Genomic DNA, 17,832 nt, shown 5'->3' on the forward strand with positions numbered 1-17,832 from the left:
AAAACATGGATGTTGAAGATGTGAACTACAGCAGCTTGCTGAGTTAATGAAGTATCCTTTCTGCTAACCTGAAAAAAGAACACCTGTAACAACTACTAAAATGGTTGAAATAGCCTCAGATTCCATAAAAGCCTATACAAGTTTACTAAATAGACAAAAGATTTTACTGATGAAAGCCAGAAGTACTAAAATGAACAAAAAACAGCTTTGAATTTTCCTTCCCAAGGGCCACACTCCTACTCACTTTCCTGAGTCAATTACAGGCTGTCGCAGCTCAAGAAGACAGGACGTTGTCTTTTAGAAGGGGATCTGTATTTTTTATTTCCCCTGGTCTTTCTGAGTAGTGCCACTGGTATGCCTGGAAGGTGCAATTACAGCCTAGTGCATGAACTGGGAATTTCTTACACCCGATTTTGAACCGGAGGCTGTATCATTCTTAGAAAGCCAATGCTGGCAAAGATAAAAATGGATTGCCAGATCATAGGCTATAGAGGAATTTAAAAACAGGAACTGGGGTGAGAGAGGAAGGGAAGGAAGTGAGCAGATCAAATATTGGTACAGCAAGGAGGAGAGATGAGTGAGAGAGAAAGCAGGAGATGGGTGAGGGGAAATGAGTAATTAAGGGTGGGAGGTGGAGACGAGCTGCAGAGCTCTGCTGCTTAATTAGTGGCAGAAGAAGGAGACACCTGCCAGATGAGCACTCCTCCTCTTCCTCCCTTTTACAAACAGACAGATCTTGATGTAAAAAAAAAGTAATCACAGTGGAAAATAAGAGCACTTAAAATCAGCCATTTTGATCAGCCAGTCAGACCCATTTTTTTGGAGGAGATCCTCCTCATGTACCACAGGCGGATGTACCACTATGAATAATGTAAAAGGAAGGGGTGGAGGACACTGGGCGTGAGCGCAGGCATGGCAAAAAAACAGGGGTAGTTCTTCCCCCTGCTTCTCTTCACCACCCCTCTTCTCTTTCCATTCTCCTCCCCTCCCCGTGTTCACCCAACCCCCTAGCTGCCGGCTGCACTGCAGAAGGTCAGTGGGAGAAGGAGAGGAGAGAGGCAGAGGGAAACGCAGGGGTGGGGTGCGTGGATGTACAGGAACATGCCGACAGGAGAGCGTGCGGACGAGCGATGACAGCCATGCTGAGCCCAAAGATCAGACAGACCAGGAGAGGTAGGTTCACTCTCTCTGCCTTCACATGGACGGAAATACATCACGTCACATCTCACAGGGACTGTGGTGAGAGTTTTAGATGATGGATTAGTAGATGCACTAACTCCTTATGACACTGCATCGCACTTTTACTATAAAAAACAACTGCTCCTATACTTATGGTTTTCTAATACCCATGGAGAAGCACTTTTTCTCCCCTCCATCTGTTTGGCTCACATTTCTGAATGAAACAGGCGATCTGCCCACACAGGGAACCTCTCGCGTACATTAGCATTTTACTACAGCTGGTCGATGCCGTCGGTGTGAATTCTATTAGGAGGCGTGAGCAGCATCTCTAGTTTCATCACTGCAGCGCTAGGCACTATCAGGCTGCCGTCAGCTGCCCCTGAAGCTGCAGCCGTGTGGCATGTGTGTGTCTTTGTGGATGGATACATTAATATGTGTGTGAGAGTGTGCGTCTGTCTCCCATTTCTTTTTTGAAAACTACAATTATCTAACTGGATCTGATAAGATGACATGAATAGTTCCCAGGAATGGCAGAGTGATGTTTAAATCCTCTGGAGTGGCACAGAACTGGTTGCAAAGTCAGTTAAATCTGTAGTCTGACCTAAACAAGGGGTTTTATAGACAAAATCCCTCATTTCCTAGCATAAAGGTCAAAAATGCATTTTTATGAATCAAGGAAGGTAGTCTAGGGAAGAATATTTCGTATAATCTAAGGAGCTGACACTACCTCACATCCTCGCTGCACATCTGAGACAGTGAAAATGAAAGCGATTATAGCGACTGTGTGAGCCCTGCGTGGGAAACATTCTCTGCATACCGTCTGTAAATTAGTGCTTCACTGCTGACAGCATCACATTTGTTGCATGGAGTATCGCACAGACGCATATCACAAGTTGAGCTAAGGTCACAGTAGGTCGAGAAGGGACGGGGCACCAACCAGCGTGGTGGCGACGCTGTGGATGATTAGGCTGCTTGTACTGGTAAGTCGAAGAAGACACCCATAATATAAATTAACGATGTGTCACGCATGTATTGATCATTCCTGGCTCCTGAATTCATGACGTGAGAAAAAAAAACCCCTAAAAAAACAGTAATATTACAGCAGCTGGGGCGCCAAAATAATACCAGAAAATAACTTTCTCACAAAAATACGGTTATTTTCAGTAATGACAATACAGTTTGTTGCCCTAATTTTCCATGGGATTTTGCCTTTTTCAAGTGCTTTTAAACATTAAATTAGGAACATTTTAATGTGATTAAACAATGAAATTACCTATAAACGAGGTCAATGAATGCGGCAATATGAATAATAATCCCCTGAGCAATGTACCGTCCCTACACACTGCTCCCCGGGCACCCAATGGCAGCCCACTGCTTCACTGAGTGAATGGGTTAAATGCAGAGAAGAGTTTCCCCACGGGGATCAATAAAGTATACATTATTATCATTTTTATTATTATTATTATTATTGTTAGTAATAATAATAATAATACTTAAATGTACAGAAATATACAGTTAACAGTTGGTTTAAATAATAATAATGGATTGCATTTGTATAGCGCTTTTTGAGACCCTCAAAGCGCTTTACAATTCCACTATTCATTCACTCTCACATTCACACACTGGTGGAGCTACAGTCGTAGCCAGAGCTGCCCTGGGGCAGACTGACAGAGGCGAGGCTGCCATATCGCGCCATCGGCCCCTCTGGCCATCACCAGTAGGTGGTAGGTGAAGTGTCTTGCCCAAGGACACAACAACCGAGAGAGTCGAGAGGGGCTCGAACTGGCAACCTTCTGATTGCAAGGCAAACTGCCAACTCTTGAGCCACAATCGCCTTAAATAACAATGATAATAATAATTATTTGATGTAAAAAAGTTTATAAGAATCATTTTATATATTTTTCCATAGCATTACATTTGAATTTAACAGTTCAATCTTTCAAATAACAGACAAATATTTGTGAAATTATGATACATTTGTGAATGTATTTTAACAATCTAAATATGCATATGTACAGGCAGATACATTTAAAAAACAAGAAAATTATGTTTTATTACATTTACAGTGATTTTACGTTAATTTACATTTGAAATGTAAAATCACCGTCTATTTATGTGAATTTAATGATATTCTAGAAAAACAGTACAAAACTGTAAAATACTTTTATATTGCAATTTTTTTTTACAGTGTAGCCTGTATGTAAAAGATGGCTGTGAAGTCACCCGTTGCTTTGTGATTTCTGTTTTTCTGAACATTTCATTACAGCACTGTTTTAGCTTCTAACTTATTTTAACTGAATAAGATAAATTGCAAACAAACTGTCCTTATTGTGTCAACTTTAAGTCTTAATATAACATAAACTAATTGCATTATATTAAAAAAATAACCTTTTCTCTTGCACAATGGACGCAAAGAAAGGAAAAGTCAACTTTATTGTCATTTCTAAAATATGTGGAATATGGCATACACAATGAAAATGTAATTTCCGTCTAATCAAAAGTCTGCAGCTAAACTGAATCAAAAATAAAACAGTTATAAGAATATGAGTTATACATGTGAAAAAATATTTAGTATCAACGTATAAATATTAATTTCACAGGATAAAGTTGTGGTCGGAAGGCCTCCAGTGACCTTTCTCCACGATGGAACGATTTTACAATTTACATCTTTAATGACCCCCAAAAAACAAGAGTTGGTGGCACAAGCTTGAATCCAGCTGGAATCTCTCCAGTCCACTCTATAAAAACCAAAGATGTTTTGGTGTGTCAGTCTACAGAACATGTCTAGTTCTGTTGCTGGACATATTTACATGGGAGTCTATTGGGACTGACTCCACTTTTGGAGCCAACCTCAACTACCCATTTGAGGAAATTGCCATTTCCACATTGGCTTCATTTTCTAACCTCAGAGGTTGCTACTTGATGTGAACAACCATATGCTGTGTACAAGAAGTCTCGACAATGTCCCTGGTACAGTGTCCATTTTGGTTTTAGAGCTAATGGAGGTAGTTGCCCTTGTAACAAATTGGAGGGTAAATGACAGCATGTCACCCAGATCCTAGAGGGCCACAACATTCAGTCTGGCTGTTGCACACTGCTCTTCAGATGCTTCTGCTTCTTATTTAGCAAACAGACAAACCGTATCAGATTTATCTTTCTATCAAGGAAGCAAATAAAGGTAAATTTCCATCATGTCTAAACTACAGACTTGATATTATTTTCCTTTTAGCTTCTATCTAACTGTTGGCTTTTAGCAATAACTGTGTCAGCTACTAACACATTAAAACTGTAACAGGGTTGTGGTTACAATGGTTGGCAACAGAAATAGTAGCAGATTTAATTGCCCACATATCAGCTGCATCTTTTTGATCTGTGTTACCATGGTTTTGTGATCAAAGTGTTCCAATGTAGCAACACCCTGACATAATGCCTGTCAAAGAAACACAAATGAACACCCTCACAACTACATGCTGTGAGCAAGACTGTGGAGGAAAGATTCACACACATAACGTACATGTAGAGACGATAACGCGCACCCACCAGTGCAGATCACGTCTACCCCACTGCAGTTTTAACATAACAGGCTGTATATTATTTGCAGCCCCCACCCAAGAAATGCTACTACACACACACACACACACACACACACACATAACAGCTAACGCATTAATCAGCAGTGATAGGCTAACGTATTGATGCACCTGTAACTCCCTGTGCTGTTTTTTTCGCAAGCCATAAATCACTGGACAAAAACCAGATTAATGAAATTGGATCCTTCCAACATGCCAATGTTTGTGCTTGCGTGCATGTGATTTAGCCATCAGTGTAGTGCTACCAAGCTACTCTGGAGCACTCGCCCGGCCATGCTAATGGATCCACTCCTCTCTGATGTGCATAACAGCCTTATATCAATTTTCCACTGGTGATAAATATACAGCTCCAAACTGTATAAAGTGACATCACAGGCAGTGTGCGCGTTCAGGCATGTGTGCGAGGCATCATGTGTCTTCATGTGTCAGACCACTTGTGCTTTGTTTTACGTTTGTTGACAACCATTTGTTCACATTGTGGCATTAGTTCCATATGTGCCACTGCTGAGTCCAGGACAGGGCACTCCATCGCTGCTATTTTGAGGGCTGCATGAATTTCAGTCTCTGTGAGTTTGTCTATTTCTGTGGCTGAACAATCAGCATCACCGTTCTCATGTTTATACACGAGCAAACTGAATGAAGCTACATCCTCACATGGTTTTGCTTTGTGGAGTCCTCTGTCCTGTAAAGCCTTCTTTAAGGCTCAGTTCACACAAATTAGCAAACATATGCCCTTATCTGCCATGTTTATACTGCGGCTTTATCTTCCACACAATACAATGGTGAATAAAACATTTTAACAATGAGCAGTAGTCCTAAAAATGTCATCAATACTGGTGGAGTTATAAAAATCCACTGTTAACATGCCACTGTGAAGCAGTGAACATTATGTAAATTACTGGCCAAAGTAGGAATGTCATGATACCAGAAATTTAATAGTCAGTACAAATATCAGTCCTTTGTAAACATTTTAGCATAAAAATAACTGATTTACAATGGCAGTGCTAACTGTCTCAATACACAAATACATAAATAATAATAAGTAGTAACGTGTATTTCAGGACAACAATGCAAAGTACTTCCTTACCTGATTCCTTAGCATGTTGAATAAACTAAAATTCACAGAAGAGTTGCAGCTAGGGTTGCAAACTTCTTAACTATCACATAAGGGACACTCTGGTGTGCCAGAAACACAGTGCACAGCTAGCTGAGCATAGTGTAAATATGCACTGTATGTTCATATTCTTAAAATACAAATGCAGTAAAATGTTGGTATTCAGTTTAATCAATACCTCATCTAAAACAATAAATGACAGAAATCACATGGGCAAAAAAGAAAAATGATCAAACAAAATACTGTAAATACAGGCTTCAATTACCCAGTTTATTAAGCAGACCAAATGGCACCGTATTTTTATGACTCACATATTACTCCTCACATCAGCTGTGACTGGACACAAGCACTCATCTGATATAATTGCGGTCAAATCAGATTTGGTATTTGTAAGAGTGCCAACTGTTGGTCAGAAAGTGACGTTGCAGGTAACAATCAATAAACGTGACATAGTTAATATAAGGGATGCATCAGTTTTGCTCATTATACTGGATGTCCTGGCTAAAATGGGACAATTGGCAACCCTAACTGCAGCCTTGGGGCTGCCTGCGGTGCTAAATAAAATAAGTACTGTTTCCTTTTTTGAATGTTGGTATCATAGGTATCAGTCCTCATGACATTACTGGGCCAAAGCACTTGGAAAGAGGAAGGAGTTTCAGTAGTAGCATTACTAATATCTAATAGTAAATCATTGTAACCTCGTTTTATTTGACATGAACCAAAGGAAAGGTTCCAAATCAGTTTGTAGCTGATGGCTGCTAGTGGCTTAAAAAAACTATGTATGTACATCCCTGTACTTGCTGACTTGAAGTCGCTAATGTTAGTTGCTAGTGCTAGAGACTTGTTGACATAGGAGCTACTCACTGGGCTAGTTGGTAAACTAATGTAGCTGCTGAGCTAAAAGCTAACACAACTGTAATTTAAGAACATGCTAGAAGTAGTCAGTCACATTAGCTTTCCGTGCTTTAATTTTTAAGCTAGCTGACTTAGCTATCATTTAGTCAGCTTGTTTCTGGGGCTTTGAACGGTAAGTTTAGTCAAAAGGCACATTTGTACAACCAATTGGTCTTGAAAAGCATATAGCTAATAAGCTACAACAGCTTTCTACATTTTAGACTTGATTGTAACTCAGGGGTGTAGTGTACTGGACAGATAAATATAATTATTGGTAAATAGCACAAAAAATATGTTTTTTAAAGTGAGCTACAGTATATGGCCCTTTTTTTTTTTTTAACAATTTCCTTTTAACCAGCTTCAATTTTCATGATATCGTAACTGGATATGTAGCCAATCCATCAGGTATCCCTTGATATACATACAATTATTCCGTGACAGTGAAATAACATGATGCATTCTCTCAGTTACATAAGTTATCATCAGAGAAGTCATGATGGACAATAATGGGTATATTGTACTGCACAAAGTCATCCATGATGATGAACCCTTGCAATTTGACTCAGCGCTTCCATAACCACACTGAATTGCAGTGATTGTGTATAAAGTGCACTTTTACAGCAAAATGGCCTTTTTTCCTTCATTGTAGTTGATAGTTGTAGAAGTGACCACAGACCAGCTCCACCCAAACCAAGGAACGTCTGAATCACTCTGAATAGAAGGTCCAAATTGGCACAGTGGGTAGTTGTGCTTGATACGCACACACACACACATGCACACACACACAAATCAAAAATCAGTTGTGAGTCAGGCGTGAATCATCGCCCTGCATATGTTCCATTGAGTCCATGATCCAGGCAGCTTATGTGTTGAACAGTGGTCCTCTTTTATGGGAGCAGTGGCAGGTTGAGGAGCGATGGAAAGGCAAGAGGGACGGGATGTGGTGCGAAAAAGCAGAGGTGTTAAGAAGGACAGGGAAGGTGAGTGACACAACTGCAATACAACTGCAATACAACTGCAATTTGTTAGTTGTAGCGATGATCCCAGTCAGGATAAGACTGATCTGTTTACACCGCTGATGCTGCACACATGAGACACTTCACCATATCGAAATATCCAGTGCAGTGATCTGTGCAGGGGTTGTGCTATCACATTTTTGTAGTCAAGGCAACGCTGGACAACCAAAACATCAAAGAATAGTGACAGCTAATGAAAGCATAGTTTAGGATTCAAAAAACAAATCCAAGAAAACTAGAGATCTACAAAGTAAAATGATATAAGAGAGATTCAAGTTATGCTTCTTCTGCTAAATATTAACTGGTTAGAGAAGAAGCCAGCTGCAGAAGAGTCTCTTGTTCAAAACAATAACAGATAACCCTATGCTTTGCAGTGCTTCAAATTGACTTTTCATGAAAAATGAAAATAATTTTAAATGTAAAAGATTATATGCAGCCAATTAAAGTTTAGCTGTAATTCAAAAATTAGTTACCGTGCCAGTTTGATAACAAAACTGTCCTTTAAATGCATGTGCGCTGGGTGCTCTCAGAGCAACAGAGCTTTGATTCAAAAGACGAGAAGAATTAGAGCGAGTCAAAGTACGAGAAAGGGAGGGTGTCGGGCAGAGGAGTGAAAATAAAGAGCCAGGGGAGACGGGAACAGTGAAAAAGAAAGAAAGCCAATCTAGAGGAGAGAGGTAAAACATAAAGAGAGGTGAGTCTGCTGGTATTAAAGCTTTTTAAAATAGGTTATAATTACTTTAAAATGATTCAAAATGAACTCAACAGCAGAATGTGGAGAAATAGAGAGTCTGACCAAATGTCAAAGTTGTCTTGCATAACGTTGCAGAAATATTGGCCCATAACAAGCAGCTAGTCCCAACCAGACCCTTGTAATCTGTCTTCGTAGCTTAAGAGGTGATAATGAGTCCATGGGTAGCACTGCCCACACTGCATATGATGAGCTCATGTTATTAATGGCAGCCAGAAGAGACGGCTCTTTGCAAAAAAGGCATTCATTTTTATGTTTAACTAGCAACGCTGCCTCTATCCTGCTCAGTAAGTTGTGGGTCGGTACTGACAGACTGAATGCATCTGATTCCTTCTTTTGCAAGAGCAACTGTCTAAACAGAGATGTGGAAAAAGAGTGTTCCATGTATAAAATCGTGAAATAAAGGAAAACGTCACTTCATATTAAAATAGAAAATGGGAAAATGTTACTTAGTCAGTGGCTCTGACTCTACTGAGCCCTCAGATTCACTCCCCATCCCTAAACTGGTTATCTTTCTTCATGAGTCATGTGTCAATGTGACCATATAAATAAATCCCAATTAGAGGCACTCTCCATGACTTCCTAAAATTTCCGTAGAGTCTTTTGAAAGAAAACCATCTAGAGCATCATGTGAATTCGTGCCAATCTTTAGTGTTTTGGAAAAAACTGAAGTCATAGGTGGTTACAGTCACCTGACCAGAAGGCTTACCTTACTTTACTCTACAATAGTGGAGTATACCACTACCAAAGCATTCTAGTAATGAGCTGCTCTCCCTTGTGGGTTGCTGTTAATAGACTGTATATTATTATCTTACATATTACACCTTTAAACAGCAGCAGCCCAAACACTAGCACCACGATGCAGTACTCTGTATCTGCCGCCAGTGTTTTCCAACTATCTGCACAAACATTCAGAGTAAAGCTAACAATGAAAAGCTGGATTAAACAAAAGGGGTAATATGACACCCCTCTTTGTTGAAACCAGGGAACATGAATAATGCTTGGTCACTGGCAAAAAGGCTAAATGGCACAATCATAATGAAAGCCACACACTGAAGCAAATTTCAAACCATATTCAGCAAATTTGAAACTGAATCCAACCAAGTTAAAGTCACAGCGGCACTAGCAAATATTCTCGCATAAACAACAGATTCAATAACAATGGCAATATAAAACAAGTGGTGATCTAACGGAGAATTGCCTCTACACTGTAGTTACCCTCAGCTCAACACAATATTTTAGAGCACTGTAAGAATATTGTTTTAGTTTAGGCAGCATTTGTGTGCTCTCTAAAACCTTAATAAAGGATGCAGACAGGACAGCATTAGACACAGAGTGGAAAAAAGATACCACTTTAAGGTAAGATATTACTGAATATATATTAAAGAGGTTTCCACAGCAAGCCTGGACCCAGTTTGCATAAAGAAATAGTGGGCCACACCACGTCTGTCAGCATCAACAGGCTTTTCAGGGTGTCAAAACAGGTTGTGATGTGCAATAAAAATGATATGAGCCATGTTCGTTAAGCTCAATGTATAGGCTGAAGGTAAAGATGTGGGACAATAAAAAAGAATAAAAATTGATTTTCTTCCCCTTCCATGCCTCAGTGCCATCGATTCCATGTATACGTGTGTGTGTGTGTCTGAGGTATGTGGGGGGGCAAAGAACACACACCAGCAGGGAGGACGTCAGCAGAATTGATTGCTCTAAATAATACATGATCATCAAATAGCCTTTCACTAGTTTGCCCCAGGTTTATTTATCTGTGCCAAACCTTTTTGTAAGTGTGTAAAAATAATGTATCCTTTAACGTCTGATGAAAACACACATCTCAGTGCAGAGTCACGCTCCTTTATGTCTACAGAAGTTTTATTTAAATGTCAGCGCAATAACTACAAACGTGACATTATTTAACCGCTGATGTCATACCAGGAAAATCTGAGTACCTCGGTAGCTATAAAGCTGCCACACACTCCCTTTTAAAACCCATCTTTGACTTGAGCTCAGGTTACACACGTTTATTGAGGATCATTCAGTCAGCCAGTCAGTCCCATGTGGTCCTATTATCTGAGCTCAAAAGCCTCAGCTATTCTGCTGGGTTGTACCTCTGCACAATAAGTCTATTCCAAGGACCTCTGAAATTGAAGGGGGGTTATCCCTGTCACCCGAGGCTATGCATGGTGTGTGTCTGTGTGGGTGTGTGGGTGTTTTTCCCCTTAGTTTTTGTGTCTGCTGCCTCTCTGCAGTCCCATTCCCTTTTATGTGGAGCAGCCTGGGTTAAAAGGCTGTCATGACTAAAGCCCCTGGTAGAGCACTATGTGCATTCAGGATAAAAAAAGAGTGAGAGCATACACCTACTAGAACGTAAACAATAAGATGGTAAATAAATCAAAACAAACAATATCCTTTGCTTTCAGCTGCTTGTGTATAAGCCTAAAAAATATGCTGTGTGTTGTGTATGTGTCATCAGCCAGGTCAAAGAGCATGGTGATGAGCGAGGTGTCGCGAGGATCATGCCGCCCAGCCTCCCCGAGCCTCCACGAGGGGGCTCTGAAGGCGGGGTGGCTGAAGAAGCAGCGCAGCATCATGAAGAACTGGCAGCTGCGCTGGTTCGTGCTGCGCTCGGACCAGCTCTACTTCTACAAAGACGAGGAAGAAACCAAACCGCAGGTAATATTTCAGCCACGTTCACACACAACGGAAAACAGTCAGAGGTTGGCGAAATTAAAAGGTGGAGCACTGCTCTTTGGCCGGCGTGATTATATTTACATAATGAGGTGCAGCTTCCTTTTGGAGGACGGGACAGCTGAGTCATGCAGCTCAAACATATGGAGTTTAATGTGCAGCTGAATACATGAGAAACCTTCATGTAAATGATTTGATCTGAAGCTTTTCAAATCTGCAGCTGATGTTCAGTGTGAGTGTCTGAGTGAGGGAAGGGGAAGCAACTAATTTAGGTCTTTCAAATCAAAGCATGAGCAGCTCACATGGCGGAGCAGATTGCCCATTAATTAAAGAAACTCTTGTTGATCCCTAAGTACTCTCGAGCAAGCCCTGTTTTCCTCTAACGTCATCTCTGTAAACGACTTTGTTCCCAAACATTTTCTGTATCATTAGATCTGATTGCAGTTTTGCCAAACAGCATGTTGAGCCATTAGTTCAAGAAAAAATTATCCTAATTTCCATCTGTGAGAAATCTGCTTGTTTTAAGTCACTCTACATTTGAGCACTGGACTTAAACCCACCTTAAACATGCATTCATTCCATTTATTGGCTACTTGGGGGCAATAGAGAGGTTTATGAAGTAAACAGGCCTTGGCCAGAACTCATAGTTATGATATTCAGATGTTTTGTAAGAAAATTCTCTCATAAAATGAGATAAGATACAATTCACTAGCTGGGCCCACATCCTCATTTTAGGTTTGACAGCATTTTAGTAGATAAAGGTGAATGGCTTGGATGTGAACTGAGCTGCGGTTTGGGGAAGGCCTCAAACCTGGGCCTAGCAGATCCCCATGTACTAAATAGAAAGGAGTTAAGGAGTTAAAGAATTGGAAAGGGGAGGGAGGATGGGGCACGTAAACGAGAATTAACAGCTTGTAGAAGTGGGGGAACATATATAGATAAGATCTGGAAGGAGCATGTTTGGAGGCGTGGTCCCGCTGTGGTCCCGCTTGTGAAATTCAGATACTTTAGGTATGTTCCAGTTTATAGGCTGCATCCTTTAGAGGCCGCACTTGAAGGCCAATTACGTCACAGCCAGGCGACGAAGGCTGTCCCAATTCGAAGGCTGCTCCAAATGCGGCCAACAAATGCGTCCTTCATTTCTCCGAATTTGAAGGATGGGTCGGGTGTACTCTTCATGGCCCAGCCTATCCCATAATTCATAGCGCGGCCCAGCCAATTCCAGTCTCCAACATTGGCGGCAGCTACTTAGTTTTAATGTTACTCTTTCTGGGTCACAAAATAAACTTTTAAGATATTTTCAGGCAAAAATGTAGCTGTGTAAATTTCAAATAACTGCTCGATTTATGAAGACATCACATATTTGCAAAAGTCCTCCGGCGTTTTTGGAGATGTCTGTTACCCACATATATGTGGGTAACATCATATGTGGCTCAGTATTTCATTTTCAGATTTTTAACATTTCTTTAGGGGTGGGAAAAATGCAACATATAACAACATATATCAATATCACTTCTATCACTTCAATAGCACCTTATGCAGCTACACTAGGCAGATACTGCCACTACAAATGATTACATTTGAATAAAGCAATAAACTAACAGTAATAAATCAAAGACACACGGAAGATACGCAGAAAAAACATTTATCCCTATTTATCCCTAAAAACTTGAACAATGACTAATAAAAGTGCAGAGTGCAATAAGGCACATTCTTAAAGCTTATATTTATCCAATATTATTATTTATATTTGCTAAACACCTCGTTTTTTTACATTTACATGCAAGTAAGTAACAAATTCCAATTCTGCCTCCTCATGGTTCTCATAGTTAAAAACATCAAGGCTTGGAGCTAATTATGTACAATGAGTGACCGCTACCAACAGTAATACTGCGTGTGCTTTATTGCTGTCAGATGAAAACACTCAGCTGTAATGATAACTAACCACACTCAGCAGACGTTTCAGTGCATTAGTACAAACTGCAGGGCAGCGTGTGACGCCTGTCTTCCTACCGCATTAGTACATCATTGTAAAACTGTCTACAGAATAACCCTCCAATCAATCCCATTGCTTCTTTGTTGAACGCCATCTTCTGTGGCAAACAGCTGACTCACATTTTCCCACTCTGCATTCCTACAAAACACAAGCACACACACACACTTATATCAAAGACTTTTAGATGGAGATTCAGTGAAGCTAATAGGTTTAGTTGTAGATGCAACAAGAAGCGATGTAATCCAACAATAAAAGACGGAAGGTTCATGATTGACTGATGCGCACGCACGCGCGCACGCGCGCACGCGCGCACGCGCGCACACACACACACACACACACACACACACAATGACGTGTTCCCCACTTCTCTGTCTCCAATTTTGAGGAGAAAAAATGACAGTCTTTAATCAGAGCTTGCCAATACTCATCCAGCTCATATTGATTCGCAACTTCCAAGGGATTCAAGTCACATGTAGTGTGTGGCTGACTGCACACGCGCACACACACACACCACACACACACCATCACAAACCCCCTCATGCGTGCACACCCTCTGAGTTGTGTGAGAAATTGTGATTCTGGCCTTTTTTAACCCTCTCATCTCTTAATCGATGGGAAACCTGAGGCCGGGAGTGTGGTCGGGGGTGGAGGCGTGGGTGGGGAGGGTGTAGTCCGAGCGCTGCTGCGAACAGAACATGACTGCCCCACTACCAAGATGAAAGGATGTGATAATTGGTAGCAGGAAAGGCAGCGCTGGATGAGGATCTATGGGGGTTTTCTTTTCCTTTTCATCGTGTGTGTTGGTCTGGGGGGGTGGAATACACTGCTGAACAAACAGAGTCCAGTTATCTGGCGGTACACAAAGGGCACCACCATCACACAACCATGACTCTGGTTGTAATACACAAAACCTTTGACAAAATAAACAAAAAACAGCTTAAAAAGAGCTTAAACTTAAAGTTTATATTTGGTTTTGTTTTGATTTGATTTATGCCCAACCCCATCACTTACTTCTTTCATATGATTTTAGATTTTTCAGCCTGACATTATGGTGCTTCGAAACCTTGGCAGCATCAGCATTGTACATGGCTTTCTGTTCCAGTAATTCTTTACTGCTCCTTTGTTTCTTGCTTTACGTCCATTTCTGGCACCGATTAATTTTAAGAGGCGTGTGTTTATAGACCTGGGCATGGCACGTGCCAAACAGGACGCGTCTGGGGTGCTTCAGGTTCAGATCTAGGCACGCGGTACCGATCAACAGCACTGCGTAAGGTCCATGAGTAACAATGCGCTAGCTGTTCATGTTGCACTGTTGCCAACGTGAGATAAAAGTGTGAACAAACCTCGAGAGGCCAGGCTAGAAGAATAACTGACTGGCATTCGTGTAGAAACGAGGTTAAAGTAGGCGTGGCCGCATCTGTTTGCAGCTGCTTTGAAGCCCTTACATGTGCGCACAGTTCCCGTATCATTGGTTAAAATGCAGGGAAGGACAAACAGTGCTATCTAGCCTACTTTTCTGCGTGATTTGTGTTCTCGGGTTACGTGTTGCCTTTTCTTAGTCATTCATCCCCAGCCAGCTACTTGTGTTATTCTGAGCACATAGCACCCTTGGGACACCCATCCTGCCCTGCCCCTGTGCTCTATCCATCCACAGCTTCCACCCCTTTCCATTTGTTGCCATGGCGACTAATGCTGGCGACAGCCCGGCCCTCAGGCTGAGGCTGTTTGGCAGACTCTTCTGCCTGTTTGATGGAGGATGCCAGTGTGGAGATTAACGGGGCCGACCTACAGACGCTGGCATCTCTTCACAGCTCACTTGGCCCTAAGTTCTCGGGGCTAAATGGGTATTGATCTGGATAATGTATTCTGATAATCTGTGTGGGTCCCTGTTCAATCACAGGAGTAGCTGCTTAAAATTTTAGAGGGGCTAAGAGGTGAGTAATAAGGAGGGAGGAAACAGGAGGTGGGGGGGGGGGGGGAGAGTAGGCAACTAAGTCAGACTCGAGCCTCTCACTCACTCATTTCATTACGATGTAATGGCAAAAACAGGCAATCTTGCAGAATCCGAGTAAATCTGTGCGCTATTTTGTGGCTCATTTGGGGCTGCTTTTGGAATCAGTCACACCCAGTCCTCAGGTTTGCAGAGTCGGTTATTGACAAAGGACTGGAGATCCTTTCTTAGACATGGTCAATCACCCCAGCTCAATCAGCCAGGGACGCCTCTTTGAGCAGGTCAGGGCATGGCACACTTGCCCGAGCACAATTTGCAGCAATCCCAAAAGAATCGGGCACTGTTGGTCCAGCATGCTTGGCCACACTTTGGATTGCCTAATGGGAGTACCCTAAGTCTTAATATCATTCCAAATGGCATGCCAAATTTCAACTTAAAAAGATCATCAATGATGACTTAGACCTAACAGAGTTAAACCATAACCCTTGAAAACATGACACAGGTTTGGGTTTAGACCTCAGAGGGTTACGCAGGTACTAACTGTACCTGTCTGTCAAATGATCTTAAAATTAGCCTGGAGTTTCCACCATATCCTGCCAGAATAACTCAGAGTTTAGTTAGGAATAGAGACCACAAGCAAACTATTTGTAAGCTGTGATAACACGTTGGCAGAGGTGACTGAAAACAGAGAGAGAGGGTGTCGCCACTGCAGTGAGTCAAGTGGGGCACAAAAACAGATTTTATCACAGGCTTGGACTCATTTGCATCCTAAACATTTGCCATGGATAAGGTTACCTGTTAAAATAAGATTTTCATAAACTACCAACTGACCGAGTGTTACGTCACAGAAGCCAGGAAATTGACATCCATCACAGGTCATGTTGTAGGTCACGGTCACTCCAAACCACAAGTGTTTATCTCAGTGTGCCCAGCTCCTCACATTTGTCTTTCTATCTTTCTTTCTTTAGCCAGTTTTCTGGACAGTTACAGTAAAATATAAGTAAAAAGTCGAGAAACTAGTGAAAGCGGAGAAAAGACAAAGGAAATCGATGCTTCTGTGGTGGGAAACAATTTGAAAGCTTCTTCCTGTGCGTTTCAGGGCTGTATACCACTGCAGGGATGCCTGGTCAATGAACTCACAGCTAATCCAGACGAACCAGGAAGGCACCTGTTTGAGATCGTACCAGGTGAGATCCCTTATTCTCTGCACCCTTATCACAAAAACCTGCAGGTTTCCCATTGTGCGTTTATCTCTGTGCTGACCGTCTGAGCCAAAAATGTAATATCCTGTTTTACGGTGAGCGATGCAAATATCTGAAGTCACGTGACCACAGATTATATGCAGGAAGCAGCAAGGAATTCCCATCAGTTGCTAGTTTGCATGACATTAATTTCACTGAGCTTCCTTTTGTATTAAAAAAGAACCTGTCAAATAATTTTACTCTCTCCTAGCTGTTATAGTTAGCATTAAATTTGCTATTCACCATCTCATATCGCCTCACATACCTACCTGTATGCATTGTGCCTGGACTCTATTTATTCTTTAGTTCCTACTCTGTTTGCTAACACTAGAGAGCGCTGTTGTCCACAGTGGTCTGCCTCCTTGTCTTGCGTCTCTTGACCTCAGTGCTGGCAGTTCCAGTATTGTATTTCTAGCTTGTGGCGTGTGAGCATGAAAGTCAATTACTGTGTGAGAGTAACATAAAATAAGACAGAGAACAGCCTCGCCCTCCATCATGCTGTTGCTCTGAGACCGTAGATTTCAGGACTGTTAGTGAGCCGTCATGCTTCAAACACAGAAGCGCTGCCTGCGGCCAACTGGTCTAGCTAGATTGACCTCACATGGCTTTCCAAGGTTTCACTCAATCAATACAACACATTTTATTGTCATGAAGGTGAAGTTTGTCATAATACTTAACGTTTTGTGTAACAGATTAAAATAATACCATCTCTGAGCAGCAGTTTAAAGTGTATATTAAGACATATCTGAGAAGATATGCGTATAAAAATGGGCCACAACTAAACAGCCACAGAGCTACAGGTATAATCTCTAAATCGGATTCTCTAATCCATACTGCAAATGACCTCTGTAATAGTTTGACTGTTTATTACTCATTCTGTGGTGTTTGTTTGGAGATCCTTTCTTCTGTTTAGACTGGCCGACAGGCTTGTGAGTGTCTATGTGGTTTGTTTAAGGCCAGTCAATATCGCAGACGGGTGTGAACCCCAGAAAAGTCTTAAGAACCCCAACATGTGAGAGGAGTAAGAAGCACAGCTAGAGAAGGCAGGAGAAGAGTGTAAAGAAAGAGGAGAGGAGGAGGTCAGTCAAAGGAGACAAATATCATTTAGAAGGATGCAGGAACCACAAGACTCCAAAGAAATTCAGTTCATGTTAGGTGTGTACATGCTGAGTGTGGAAGTTAGTCACTCAAGATCCACAGTCCACATCCTGCCGGATTCTAACTGTAATAAAAGCTTATCAGGATCAGTCTGTATAAGTTGTGTTTTCCCTCCTGTCCATAATTTATGACGACTCCATCTGCTGTTTACATCACGTTAGAGTTGTTGTCTGCTCAGTGCAGAAGCACGTGTTAGCATGCTCTTTCTTCCTCCAGCCTGTAATCGGCTTAGTGTGATGAAGGTTTACACGCTCCCG

At 41.6% G+C, this 17,832-nt stretch overlaps 1 protein-coding gene across 4 annotated transcripts in view; it reads left to right on the top strand.

Moving 5' to 3' along the window:
• The first annotated feature begins 386 nt into the window (after window positions 1-386).
• arhgap22b (Rho GTPase activating protein 22b) overlaps window positions 387-17,832 on the top strand; it is a 44,466-nt gene continuing 27,020 nt past the window's right edge. The window contains exons 1-3 of one of the 4 annotated variants that reach the window (XM_085170073.1): window positions 387-1,173; window positions 11,015-11,214; window positions 16,276-16,363. In XM_085170073.1, coding sequence (XP_085026199.1) covers window positions 1,131-1,173; window positions 11,015-11,214; window positions 16,276-16,363 — 331 coding nt within the window. In that variant the 5' untranslated portion in view covers window positions 387-1,130. Of the gene's footprint in view, window positions 1,174-3,272; window positions 11,215-13,885; window positions 15,160-16,275; window positions 16,364-17,832 lie in introns of those variants that run through there. The other 3 variants (XM_085170072.1, XM_085170071.1, XM_085170075.1) reach the window with 3 other exon arrangements.

This window comes from Neolamprologus multifasciatus, chromosome 8, assembly GCF_963576455.1.
Source record: "Neolamprologus multifasciatus chromosome 8, fNeoMul1.2, whole genome shotgun sequence".
Taxonomy (NCBI): Eukaryota; Metazoa; Chordata; class Actinopteri; order Cichliformes; family Cichlidae; genus Neolamprologus; species Neolamprologus multifasciatus.